We start from the raw sequence: 14,649 nt of genomic DNA on the forward strand, positions 1-14,649 counted from the left end.
CATTCCCATCAGCACTGTATGACAATGCCTGTTTCTTCATATTCCCAGAATGTGTTGTCAAACTTTCACGATGGCTATTTTATGTTAATTATACTTTCTGCCATTTTACTAAATTCTTTTATTGGTTGTGTCAGCTTTTATCATTGCTTCTCTTGGGGTTTCCAGGTATATTGTTACATCACTCACACATATAGATTGTTTAGTTGTTCTTCTTGTTTGATTGCTTTGGCTTATATCTCAGGTTTTATGTTAAGTAGTAGTGGAGATAGTGGGTGTCCTTGGCTCTGCACCTGACCTAAGTGGGGCTGTCTCTAGTGCTTCCCTATTAAGTAAGCTACTGGTTTTGGGATTGAGATTTATATAGTTTTATGTGCCACTGCACCTGGCTTATGTTAAAAAGTATACATCAGCCGGGTACAGTGACACATGCCCGTAGTCCCAGCTACCCTGGAGGCTGAGGTGGGAGGATCACTTGAGCCCAGGAAGTTGAGACCAGCCTGGACAACACGGTGAGACCCCATCTCTTTAAAAAAAAAAGTATACATGAATTTCTATTTTGAGTATTTCTAAAAACAACTCAGGAATAGATACTAAATTTTGTTAAGTGTCTTTTCAGTAATTATGGAGATAATCACTTATTTATGTGATAAATTGAACCATCTTTGCATTCAGGGCATAACCTTCTTGGTTATGTTTTGTTTATAAGTGTATTTACCTGTGTGTGTTTCTGTGTGGTGTATGTGTTTAGATGGTAGTTTGTTAAAGGATGAAAAATCTGGAGAAAATAAATTAGGGCTAGTAAATGAAGAAGCTCTTTTTACTACATAACCTTTATTCTTTGGTGCTCTGTGCTTCACAAAATAAACTGACTTTTCTGATGATTGTGCTTGGTTTCAAATAGGCATTCATCAATTTGTATTTTCTTTTTTTCTTCTTAAATTCTTCCATTACATCCAATGTGTATTTTATTTTCATATCTAAATCTTAAATCACTGGCTCTGCTTCAGTTCTTTAAAAGCAGTAATCAGCACCAAAGAGCAACAGAACTCTATGGGGGGCTGCTTACTTTACATGAATTTAACAAAGGCACTGAAATGAACAGGCAGGTGGGCAGGACTTCACATGGGCTGTCTGTGGATGGTCCGGTGGCAGACTGTCTCCTACTGGGCTTTCACCAGACCCACTTTCCTCTCTTACTGAGCCACTAACTTAATAAAAGCCCCTGCAACTTTAGTGGGACTTTCCTTTCGTACAGGTGAAGAAGAGTGCTCGGTTTCCTGGTGAGCATGTTAGGTTTTAAATGGGTATTCATCAATGAGTGAATGTCCATATTATTTGGGTCCAAATGTTTCTCTTTTTTCCTGGAACAGAGTGGACTCTGTGTGGATAAAGTTTGCTGGTTTGAGTTGTTACTGACCTTCCCTGTCTGTCCTCCCTGAACATTTCTATCTTTTTTTCCCGAAAGACATACAAACTAAAATAATCTTTGATTTTTACATGGGCAGATTTAAGTTCTCAAAGGTGGCTGCACCAAATCCCATCCCGTGTGCCCTTCTTCCAGTGTGAAGGGCACTCCTCCCACGAAGAGGGAAAGGTGAGTCTACACCCTTCACTCTCACTGTGAATCTTTGAGGGCTTGTGATTGCTCTGACCAGCGGAGCATGGTGGAAGTGATGCTATGTGACTTCCAGGGCTGGGCCATAAAAGGATACAGCTTTCTCTCTCTCTCTGTCTCTCTCTCTCTCTCTCTCTCATTCCTCTCTCTCTCTCTCTCGTTCCTTTCTCTCTCTCTCTCGTTCCTCTCTCTCTCTCTCATTCCTCTCTCTCTTTCTCTCTCTCTCTCTCATTCCTCTGTCTCTCAGATGATTCCAGGCCCCAGACACTGGAGTGGAGACACATTATCCCTGCTGTTTGCTGTTCAAATCCATGAACATTAAAAAAGTTGTTTTACACCACTAAATTTTGGGGTAATTTGTTAAGTAGCCATACTAACTTCAAAAATCACACAAAGCCATTTATAAACATGTCTGAAATAAATATTTCAAAAAAATTTGTTTTCTTTTTTGGAGGATAGGCTACATAACTCTTACTTTACTCTCATGGTTACAATTATTTTAAGGATGAAGCTAGATTCCTTTTGCTAGTTAACCTATGGTATATGATTACTCAGATATATTTAGGTTAAATCCTATCCCCTTCCATACATAAGTATAGTGTGATATGTATGATAATTAGCCTCTAAGGCAGCTCTGACCTCTCTTCTGAGTTCCATACCTGTGTTTTGAGCTGCCTCTTTGCGTGCCCACTTGCATATTCTGCAGGTGAAATAACCTCACAGGTAAGAAAGCAAATTCATTTCCCCCGGCTCATATATCCCTGTTGCTCTAACAGCACCATTGTCGGCCACGTAGTTTATACTAGAAGCCCACGGGAAACGTCGACCCTCACTTCCCCCTGCCCCCATCCCCAGTGCACAGGGACAGCTGTCACTGAGTCCCGCTGCCCCCTCTCTTGTTTGTCCATCTCCTCCCCGCTGCCCCTGACTTGTTCAGGCTGAGTCCGTCTCTCTTCTGCTACAATCTTCTTATTTGTCCCTGGGTCTCTTTCTCCTGGGTTCTTCTCCCTACAGGGTTACCAGAATTTTCTTCCCAGAACGTAGATAGCACTATCACTCCCTTGCTGAAAAGTGTTTCGTTTTGTTTACAGGATGAGAGTCCAAGCTGATTTGTATGCCATTCAGAACTCTTCCCAACTGGCACCCTGCTCACTTTTCCTTTCTTTTATTCTCTTTCATTCTTTTCTATTTTAAATTGATAGACTATTTTTAGAGCAGTTTTATGTTTACAGAAAAATGAACGGAAGGCACAGAGAGTTCCCAAACAGCCCCTTACCCTGCCCTCTAGTTTTCCCTGCTAGTAACGTCTGGCATCAATGTGGTAGATTCGCTACAACTGATGAGCCAATATTGACACAGTATATATACATTTTGTTTTTTGAGACAGAGTCTAGCTTTGTCGCCCAGGCTAGAGTGCAGTCGCACGATCTCAGCTCACTGCAACCTCCAGCTCCCGGGTTCAAGCAAAGCTCTTGCTTCAGCCTCCCGAGTAGCTGGGGTTACAGGTGCCCACCATCATGCCTGGTTAATTTTTGTATTTTTAGTAGAAACGGGGTTTCACCATGTTGGCCAGGCTGTGTTGAACTCCTGACCTCAAGTGATCCACCCGCCTCGGCCTCCCAAAGTGCTGGGATTATGGATGTGAGCCACTGAGCCCGGCCTGATACAGTATTATTAACTAAAGTTCATAATTTATACTTTGTGTTGGATATCCTGTGGGTATACCTATGTGTATAATGACAAGCCATTGTAGTATCATAGAGAATACTTTTACTACCCTAGAGGTTCTGTGCTCCACCTATTCACCCACCCACCCTAGCCCCCAGAAATGACTGATCCTATTGTGTCCATACTTTTGCCTTTCCTAAAATGTCACATAGTTGGAATCATTCAGTGTGTAGCCTTTTCAGATTGGCTTTTTTAAACTTAGTAATGTGCATTTAAGGTTTCTTCCTGTCCTTTCCAAGCTTGATGACACATTTCTTTTTATCACTGAACAATATTCCATTTTCTGGATATACCAGCTTATTTATCCATTCGCCCACTGAAGGACATCTCAGTTGATTCTAAAGTTTGGCAGTTATGAACATAGCTGCTATAAATATTTGTGTGCAGTCTTTTGTGTAGACATAAGTTTTTAACTCATTTGGCTAAAGACATTTTAAAATGTAATTTTTCATTTTGAATAGGTAATCATATATTTATGTGGTTCAAAGATTGAATGATATTTAAAAGGTTCACAGTAAGAAGTCTTCCTCCCTTGCCTCCGTCTTGTATAACCCTTTTTATTAATTTCATGCATATCCTTCCAGTATTTTATGCAAATCCAAAAAAACTGAATATCTGGCCTTATTTTCTATTTTTTTGTGTGAATGTGGCACATTATGTACACTACTATTAAACATGATTTTTTAATATATAACTTTGAACTTACAGAAAAGATCTGCACTTCCCTATTTTCAATTAACATTTTCTAAAGATTTTTCTATAGAGATTGTCCTTATTTTTTTCTTACAGATACATAGTAATCCATTGTGGAGATGTACCATAGTTCATTTAATTAGTGCTCTATTGGTAGATGCTTCGACTCTTTCCAGTATTTTGCTAGTCCAGAAAGTGCAGCTGTGGAGAACCTTGTACATAAGTCATTTTGTGCATGTGTAGATACAGCCATTGGATGTACTTCCAAATGTAGCATCATTGGGTCATAGGGTAAAGCTTTTATAGGAATTGACCTCCATAAGGGTTGTATGATTTCCTGCTTACTTTTCTATTTTCATTCTTTGCTGTGCCCTCTCAGCTTGTATTCTAGGCCCCAGCTACACTGAACTGCTTGCCATTTCTTGAGCAAATAACACACTTGCATTTTTCTGTGCTTTTGCTCTTTCTGTCCTTTGCTGAGAAGATCCTTCTTCTCCCCTCCTCTCATCTGCTTGGTAGACTCCTGTTTATCCTTCCAGGCCTCAACACCAATATCCCCTCCTCCCTTTAGCCTGACACTCCTCTATGCATGTCAATTGAAATTTACAACCACCTGAAACTAGGAGAATGAGTTCTGGCCCAGGAGAGAGGGTTCCTAGGTTCGTGTTTTGCCTCTCCCTTTATAGTGTCTTGGGTCTTTGAGCCTCTCTGAAACTCAGTTTCTTTATTTGCCAGATAGAGATCATAGTACCCCCTCTGCCTGCATTACAGGCTTCAGTGAGACACACGTGAGCTGATGCATGAAAGCACTTTGTAAAGCTTTAAGGAGAACATTGTGAAGAAGGGTTTTTTTTTTTTTAAAGAATTGACTTATGTTGAGAATTGCTATGACTCCGGGTCTCAGTTCCAAAACTATCTTTGGCACATTACATACTACTGAATCTGCTTTTCAAACTTACTCTTACCCCTTTAGTTCCCTTACAGTTACATCTGTCTCCGTCTCCTATACTTGTCCCAAGTACAGAATTATGGGTTCTTTCCATATTTAGGTCTAGGAGCCACAATTACTATCATGTAAGTTTTGTACAAGCAACTATTAAAATACAGACTTTTTTAAATTATGAAGAGTAAGAACTTTTCATAAAAACCCGTCTATTCCTCAGCCATTTCATGACATTTTATGTTATTTTATTTTATTTTATTTTATTTTATTTTATTTTATGTTTGAGATAGTCTCACTCTGTCACCCAGGCTGGAGTGCAGTGGCACAATCTCAGCTCACTGCAACCTCTGCCTCCTGGGTTCAAGCAAATCTCCTGCCTCAGCTTCCCAAGTAGCTGGGATTACAGGCATGTGCCACCATAGCCGGCTAATTTTCATATTTTTGGTAGAGACAGAGTTTCATCATGTTGGCCAGGCTGGTCTCAAACTGAGCTCAAGTGATCCACCCACCTAGGCCTCCCAAAGTGTTGGGATTACAAGCGTGAGCCACCAAGCCCGGCCCATTTCATGACATTTTAAACAAGTGTCCTGAGGTTTCCCTAGAAACCTCATACTTGAGGGTTGAGGTCACAGGAAATCATTTTCTGAGAATGTAACCATCTATTATATAATTTATTATATAATAATTGTATATAAACAATTATTTAATAATTATATAATTTAATTACATATACATAATTATATAATCTAATTATATGTAAATAATTATATTATTTAATAATTATAGTGTTTAATAATTATATGAAACTAATTATGTAATAGATGATTATATTCTCAGAAAATGATTTCCTGGGACCTCAACACTCTCAAGTATGAGGTTTCTAGGGCAACCTCTGGACACATGCAAAAACCATGCAAAAAGTCGTGTGGACTCCTCATTCATCCACTCACCCACCTGCCAACTGATCCAGGCGGTTTTCCCTTCAACTTGTCCACTTAGCCACTCTCCATCCCCCTGTCAGTCAGTCCCATCCAGCCATCATCTCCATATGTCAAGTTCACTGTACTTAAGACTAGAAGAGTAAGAAATAAGATCCTCCAACACAGAGTTCCTCAGTTTCCAAAACTACACTGGATATTTTTTTTCAGCTGCAGTTCACAGATTGGAACATCCTAATTTTATATTCTTTAGTATTTCTCTTGTGTATTCTGGGCTTTTAACAACATCTCTTTTGGTTGCAGAGTAGGATGGATAAATAGGTATCATATTTGAAAGCCCCTCTGTCCTCTCTGAGGATGTATCAGAGAACTCATCTCAACTTTACCCCAAGTCCTGCCCTCCCTCTAGATAGGCGTGTTGAGGAAGCAGAGGAATAACTTCCTGGATTATGGTGTGTGGATGTGTGTGTGTGGATGTGTGTGTGTGTATGCATGCATGCTCATGGATGGTACAGGTCCATTCTTACATGGTTGAACCTTCTATTTAGGGAAAAAATAGATCCAACATTAGACTACTTTTCCAGAAAAACAGTGGATTTTGGCTAAGGTTTACATTACTTATACTTGGTGTCCAAGAGGCTAATTATACCAGAATTTATGGAGACAGAATTCTTGATAACAAAGTTAGATTTGACACATAATATTTTTTAAAAGAGTCTTTCTTTGGTAATAAATATTGTCTCCATTATTTCCTTTTTTAAAGTCTTTATCATTTCCTCGTTTTTTTTTCAAATTAGCTTAAATTTTTGTCTGTTTTCCACTACATGGAATAATTGTATGGATTTACTGTCGTCAATGAGTTTATATAACTTTCAGGATTTGGGGAAGGCTTTTGGTAGATCATTTCCCCTTTCTTTATCATTGAAAATATTTACAAGAAGAATAGAAAATTACCAGTTAATGATGGCTGATAGCATTGTTAGTAAAATTGTCCAGATGGAGGCTATATTTGTGATGTGTGGGGTGTGTGTATGTTGTGGGGGTGGGGGGAGCTGAATTTTAATTCTGAAAGTTATTTCTTACAATAGGAAAGTGTAAGTCATTCTGGAATCAGAGAGAGCTGAGCAAAGCTCCATGACCACTGGACAGATTTGCTGTCTCCCTCCCTCCCTCCCTTCCTTCCTTCCTTCCCTCCTCCCTCCCTCCCCACCTTCTTTCTTCTTTTCTTTCTTTCTTTCTTTCTTCCTTTCTTTCTTTCTTTTTTTGTTTTCTTCTAGTCTGCTCCAGAATCAGGAGTCCCCAGTCTTGTATGGAGTCAGAAGTGTCTCCCTCACTTCCAAGAGAGCATGGCTTAGCAGAGGGCTTCCTTCCGTAATGTCCCCTTTCCCAGATGCATTTCTGATCTCAGACCTTTGCATTGTTCCTCCCCAAAGATCTTATGCTTCAGTGAAATAAAAAACAGTTCTTCTAAAGTGTGGTTGAGGATGTTGCCCTCTGATCTCAGCACCTTCTTTTGTCTTTGTTTAAACTTATATGAACCTTAAGAATACATTTCCTAAAACCAGTCAAATAGCAGGCAAGACGCTGGGGTAAAAAACTAAAATAAAAACAAACACGCAGAGCATGGTGGCACACACCTCTAGTCCCAGCTACTTGGGAGGCTAAGAGGGGAGGATCGCTTGAGCCCAGGTGTTGGGAGGACAGCCTAGGCAACATAGACTCCATCTCTAAAACAAACAAACAAAAAATACACACACACACACACAGTCACATATGTAATTTAAAATAAATAAAAAACCCTCAGTGATAATTATCAATGCTTCTTTAGAGCTACAAATTTTTAAAAGCTAAAAACATCTCTCCAAAGCATCCCATTTTCCTTGCCATCTTCCCCCACCGTAAGAAATTTGGCTGACTCATCAACTCATCTCACAATGGTTTTTGCTGGTGGTGCCAGGGTTGTGTTCACCATCTGAGTACAGTACGAAAGGCACAATGGTTGTGTTTCATTAATTGAAACGTCTATTGTGTGAGTGTCTCTGTTTCCCCTTTCACTGGGTGGTATCCAGAAATAGTGTGTGCTGGAATGTGGATGGGGTGAAGTGACGGCATGAAGCTGATCTTGCTTTTCATTTTCAGCGTAATCACACAAAATAATGAAGGGCTTGCTCTGCGGAATTGTTTTTGTCTTTGGCTCTAGGGTCTTTTCGAGGCTCATGTTTTCTATCCTCCAACCTAACCTGGCAGGTGGTCCCTGAGAGAGTGGCAAGCTCAGGACAGGTGGATCCTTGGGAAACCCCCTGATTAGCACTGGGCAGTGCTGACATTTAGAAGAATGCTTGCCCACACTCCTGCTCTGGGCATTCTTATATTGTTATGTGACTTGGGCACCCAGAAGTCACACTAGCTGACAGATTTGTTTTATGAAAGGCTGGGTGGGAGTGGCCGTGGGGCAGAAAGACCAGTTGCTCATCTGTTTCCACAGTTCACTTTAATAACCAAAGCCGAGACCAGGACCGTCTCTGTAAAGATCCATCTTTTAAGTGGTGAACACTTTCCTTTTTTCTTTTTCTTTTCTAATAGAAATTAAGCTAGGAATTTTGACTTGGGGAACTAAATTGTTTTTGCCACACTGAAAGAAGATGTCAGGTGCTTTTTGGATATTTGTACCTAGAGAAACCACTTTTGCTTCCTCAAATCCCACTTCTCTGGCTCATTAATAATGTGGCAGTTGTAAAGGTGGGTGGATTTTATATTTAAAAGTGGCTGTGGAGTTCATGTTCTAGATGGCTGACTTTCCCAAGTTGAGCTAATTAAATTTTGTGTAAGTGTTCCTGATTTTGTGAGATCTGCTCCCAAAGTGGGATTTTAAGTAGCCAGTCTATCTGCATGAGACAAGTGTGTTTAACCCCTCCCCAACCCCACCTGGTTGTGATTAGCCAGATTTAAAACATAATGGAGCAGGTGTGAATGGCTGTCGCAGAAGAGCCCTTATGAGGCCTGTGCTCTGTGGCCCATGACAAAGATGCAGCAAGGGGCATGTGTTCCAGGCTCAGGGCCTGTGAAGGGATCTGGCTGCCTGGCTTTCGGTCTGGTGCTTAGGAGGGCTGATTGGGCCCATCTGGCTACTTGGGGATCCCCTTCCTTCCTCACCATTCCGAGTTTGGCCTGAAAAGCGTCAAGCTGGCTGCATATATTTTGAACTCCTGTGAAGACCATCTGGTCTTTTTGATTCAATTGTCAACATTTTTTTAATCAGGCAATCCGTATTAAGCCCTTGCAGTTATGTGCCTTAATGACATCATGGCAGCTCTCCCACATGGCACAGCAGGGACCTCTCTGGACCATGGAGACCCTTGACATGCCCCTTCCTCTCTTAAGCCCTTAGCTCTGTCTGGAGTACCTTGATGGCTGGCCCGTTTTTTAAGATCAACTCAGATTTCTCCCACTTGATATAGCCTCTAGAGGATCATGCGGATGTGTTTCCTCATTTCTTTGGACTTTTATCTTCTGTGCTCCCTTAGATCTTCGTAATTTCTCCAGCCATCCATTCAGCCACCCATCCAACAAAAGGCTTATTGATGACTGATATATACCAGACTTGGGGTATGTCAGTGAACTAAATAACAAAGATATCCCCCTTCCCTCTTGGGACTTACACTCTAGCTGGGGGAGATAGTGTACGTAAACAGTACATGTAATAAGTCTGTCAGTTCTATAGTATTTCAGAAGGGGATAAATGGAATGGAACGGGAAAGAGGAAAAGCAGAGCCTGGTTGGGTGGATCAGAAGGGCAAAGCAGGAGGCAGTGGCAAGATGCTTCAGGAATGCAGCAGGCAGGCCTTGGAGACACTGAAGCTGGCCTGGGCTCATAGGAATTTGTGTGCACGCCTTTGCCTTCCTCCCCAACCAAAAGGACAGGGCCTGGGCCTCCTCACTGATTTTCTGCTTGCAGCATTTAGCATAAAATGCTTTGTGTGTAGTTGGTGTTCTGTAAATAATTGGGAAAATGGAAATGAGTGTGTAAAAATGAATTTGAGGACAAATAAACCATTTCCTAATTTTTACTTTTTTTCCTGCCCTTTTAAAAACCTGTGTAATAAATCTGTGCTTAAGAAGCTGAGATTCGTTTCCTATTTTACTCATTGTTTTCAAGACAAAAGTTGCCACTGGCAATCAGTGCGAACAGGGGTTTTGGAAAGTGTTGGTCAATGCCTCGACTACTTTTTGACATAGAGTGCAATGTTAAGATGTAAACGTCAATTCCATTTCAGAAGAGCACAGAGGAGCAGAGTTTGGCTCTGGCCAGCTTCGTGCTCTACAAGAATCATTTTTTTTTTAAATAAATAACTTTTGGGAACTGCATAGGGGAAAAATCTTGAGTATATTTTATTGTCAGTTTGCCATGAAAAATTCAAGAGTCTCTTGAAAACCTCTGGATATAATTAGCTTTCAGTTTGCAAATATTTATCCAGTAAAATGACATTATCCTAGTGCAGAGCAACACCTCACATGAATTGTGCAGACCCAAAGTCACCTGACCAATGAGTGTGTGTGTCACACGGGTTTCAGCTCTTACCTGAGGTTTAGCGATTATGGGAAATCAATACAGAATAGCTTTGTGGGCTGCATTCAGTCGATATAGCTGGGTCTTGAGTTAAAAAAAGAAAGATCTAAGGCTGCTGTTGCTTTCAGCTGCCCCATTTAAAATGTAAATGACTCCAGCAGCTGATAAAATTCTCCCTTGAGAGCTCCAGAGCACTGTGTAACTTAGAGACTTGAATTCAATACAGCGTCCACCACACAAAGGGTGTGTCATAGGCTCACAGAATGTCAGAGTCAGGAGGCCCCCATGGGGAAGCTAGTTGCAGGTTCCTCTGCCGTGGGTCACAATGTGGGGAGGGGAAAGGGAAGCACAGGAGGGCGAGACTCTGAGGGTTACCCACATCCTGGTCCTGGGCCTCTTCCTCCCTTTGCCTGGACATACTTTGACTGATTTTATCGTGCTTATGATTCTGTGTAAGAGTTCGTATGAAGAAGGTGTTCTGAGGTTAAAAATACTTGGGAAGAAATAGTTTGACTCAAATTAGCTCACTCATTTTCCAGGTAAAGCCACTGCAGCCTGGAAATGGTAAGATGCACCACTAAGTTGTGTGTTCTGCAGTTCTGACAGCAGCTGGAGATGCACCTCCACAGGACCATTTCCTTCTGTGTCCACTTCATTGTCTTAGTGTGAGGATCAAATGCGACAGATGGGAAATCCCACAGTGTCATGCAGTAGTTAAATGCGGATGTTTTGATCCTTTTCTGTTTTCTACCACTAGAGCAACCATGTAGGTTATCAAACTGTGTTCCAGGAAACCCAAAGGGTCCTTGCAGGGGGACTCAGGGTTCGGCTTTCTTTAGACAAAGATCTTCCCTTTTATCTGCTTTCTATCTTAGGCTTCTAGGTAAAGTTTCTTTTGAAGGTAGGGCTCGTAAATAGCTGTGTTCAATATTGGTGAATGCTGGCAGGCCATGTTCAGGATGATGATTGGCTGAATACTTGGTTTGAGATGATTGCCCTATTATGTGAGCACCAGGAATAGATTGGCATGAGCCACACAGACTGAAACTCACCATGAAGACTTTTGAGCTGCATTGTGAAGACTTAAAAATCAGGGTATTCCCAAGGCCTTTTATTTTTTGGCTCTGTTTGTAACTGATATGATGGTTCAGTGTAAGTACCCAGGCAGAAATGAGGTAGTACCTGATAGGTGATGGCGCCTTCTTTCCTGTGTTTGTTTTTCAGTGCACTTACATTTCAATCGACCAAGTTCCGAGGACCCATGCCATAATGATAAGCAGACCCGCCTGGCTCTGGGGGGCAGAAATGGGAGCCAATGAACATGGAGTGTGCATAGCCAATGAAGCCATCAACACCAGAGAGCCAGCTGCCGAGATAGAAGCCTTGCTGGGGATGGATCTGGTCAGGTACTGCACAGTGATTCTTTGCAACAACTTCCCAGAAAAGGTTGGAAATAGAGACAGGATTTATTTCTCCCTAAACCTTGCATTTTTTAACATAATCCTTCCAAAGATGATGTGTGCCTTTTGATGGAAACTTTAAGATGATGGGATAAATGAATGGATTACAATGGAATATTATTTAACAATAAAAAAAATCAAGTGGCTGGGCATGGTGGCTCATGCCTGTAATCCCAGCACTTTGGGAGGCCGAGGCAAGTGGATCACCTGAGGTCAGGAGTTCGAGACCAGCCTGGCCAACATGGTGAAACCCCGTCTCTATGAAAAATACAAAAATTAGCCGAACGTGGTGCTGGGTGCCTATAATCCCAGCTACTCAGGAGGCTGAGACAGGAGAATTGCTGGAACCTGGAAGACAGAGGTTGCAGTGAGCCGAGATCATGTCATTGCATTCCAGCTGAGGTGACAACAACGAGACTCCATCAAAAACAAACAAACAAACAAACAAAAGAATCAAGTACAGATACATACTAAAGCATAATGATCTTGAAAACATTATACTGAGAGAGAAGCCAGACACAAAAGGTCACATATTGTGATTCTATTTATATGAAATATACAGAATAGGCAAATCCATAGAGGCAGGAAGTTAGATTAGTGGTTGCCTGGGGTTTGGGTGTGGGTGAGAGAATGGGGAGTGATTCCTAATGGACATGAGCTTTCATTTGCGGGTGTTGAAAATGTTCTAAACCTTAGATTGTGGTGATGGTTGCACAACTTTGTGAGTATACTAAAAACCACTGGACTGTATAGTTTAAATGGGTGGATTTTATAGTACTTGAAATATATAATATATGTATATAAATAGGAAAAATCATAAACTAGAAAAGAAAAATAGAACAGAGATCACTTCCCTCCTTTCCTCTCTATGTCTCAGTTGTTTTTTCTTCCTTTTTCCCCTCTCGCAGCCACTATACAGCAGAAGGAACCTGCTGTGCGAGCTGGATAGGGCAGGGATCTTTGTCTGTACACTGCTGTGTCATAAGCACTGGGAACTGTGTGCCTGGCCTGTTATGAGTGATCAATAAGATGAATTTTGAATGAATGACTAAAGTAGAAGGTAGGCTGGAACAAAGCAACATTCTGAAATGCCTTTTTTTGTCCCTGAAATAGTGAAATGAAATAAAATCATGACATAGTTGAAAGAAGATTGGGCTGGGTGCTGGAGTTCTTGGCTTTCAGTGTGGGTGTACCAAGTTACATCACCTCTCTGGGCCATAGTTTCCTCATTTTTTCAATATGAGGTCTAGATTGGATGACTTCTGAAGAACTCCCAAAGCTAACATCCTAGAAAAAGGAATGGGTTTGGATTTTGGTTTTGTAAGGGGAAATGGCACATTTAGACAGTGGTCTCGGGAACTCACTCCTCTGCCACCTGATGGAGAGGTCTGTGAGGGACACCCTTTTGGTAGCACAGTGACTTCCTGCCTTCCTTACCTTTCCTTACTGTTCCTCATTCTTATAAACTCAGGAGGAGCAGCTTCCCTGAGCTGGGGAAAAGGCAGAAAAAGCCAGTTTTTAAAAACCAGTTATTTATAGCTAGTTTTCTCTTGATTAGCAAAATGAAATGTATAGAATAACAAGAAGTTTTTTTTTTTTTGAGCTTATGTTTTGACAGCTCTCCAGTATTTTTTACTGTATTTGCAGTATGAGACTTACAGAACAGGCAAAATTACCATTTTAACAGTTGATTTCTAAGGGACAGTGGAAGAGGATTTTTTGTCTTTCTTCAGAGCACCTGAAGATTATCAACCAATAAAGCAACAGGAGTTTACTGAACATCTACTTTGTGCTAGACTCTGTGGGCACATGAAGCAGCTCAAAGCTTCGAAGGGATTTTAGTCTGGTTGCAGGAAGAAGAAAATTGAGCAATGGAAATTTTAAGAATAATATAAGAAGATAGTAGGAGAGAGGTTACTCAAAGTGATCTGAGATTTGATGCCACGTGAATGGCACAGAATTCCAGGGTGTGGCCTTCAGCAAATACTGCGAGACGTTCACAGATTATCACAGACTGGTCATATTTGGGAATGCTTTGAGGGGGAGGTTCATTTGACCTGAAGCTACAAGGCTGAGGGAGGTAGACACAGAAGATATGTTTGTCACAGACTTGGCATTGTGATAATTAGCAAGGTCAGGAGTAGATGACAGGGTGAGAGTTTAACCTTCACCATATAATGTTAACTCCATCTTGGGCTAGCCATGTCCAGCTATTGCAATAAAAAGGGTGTGAAGAGCACTGGTAGGTTCTTCAGGGTGGGGATGGAGTCACAGGTATCTGCACCTTAAGTGGATCTTTTGAGTTCAGGGTCTGGTTTCATCTTTAAAGCAGCTATGATCAGTTCAGCCAAGCATAGGCAGATTTTGAAGGGTCATTTCATACCAACCAAATCCTAAAAGTAACTCATACTCATTACCCAGCATTCTCTCTCTCTCTCTCTTTTTTTTTAGACAAGTCTTGCTCTGTTTCCCAGGAGTGCAGTGGTATGATCTCGGCTCATTGCAACCTCTGCCTCCCAGGTTCAAGCGATTGTCCTGCCCCAGCCTCCTGAGTAGATGGGATTACAGGTGTATGCCACCACACCCAGCTAATTTTTGTATTTTTAGTAGGGACAGGGTTTCACCATGTTGACCAGGCTGGTCTCGAACTTCTGACCTCAAGTGATCCACCTGCCTCGGCCTCTCAGAGTGCTGGGATTACAGGC

At 41.4% G+C, this 14,649-nt stretch overlaps 1 protein-coding gene across 4 annotated transcripts in view; it reads left to right on the forward strand.

The window, feature by feature from the left end:
- The window catches only part of SCRN1 (secernin 1), a 69,675-nt gene that overhangs the window by 22,457 nt on the left and 32,569 nt on the right, over nucleotides 1-14,649 (forward strand). For all 4 annotated transcript variants that reach the window (XM_055293537.1, XM_063609713.1, XM_055293538.2 and 1 more), the window contains exon 3: nucleotides 11,709-11,890. In XM_055293537.1, coding sequence (XP_055149512.1) covers nucleotides 11,709-11,890 — 182 coding nt within the window. The remainder of the gene's footprint in view (nucleotides 1-11,708; nucleotides 11,891-14,649) is intronic.

Source organism: Symphalangus syndactylus, chromosome 9, assembly GCF_028878055.3.
Source record: "Symphalangus syndactylus isolate Jambi chromosome 9, NHGRI_mSymSyn1-v2.1_pri, whole genome shotgun sequence".
In the NCBI taxonomy this organism is placed as follows: Eukaryota; Metazoa; Chordata; class Mammalia; order Primates; family Hylobatidae; genus Symphalangus; species Symphalangus syndactylus.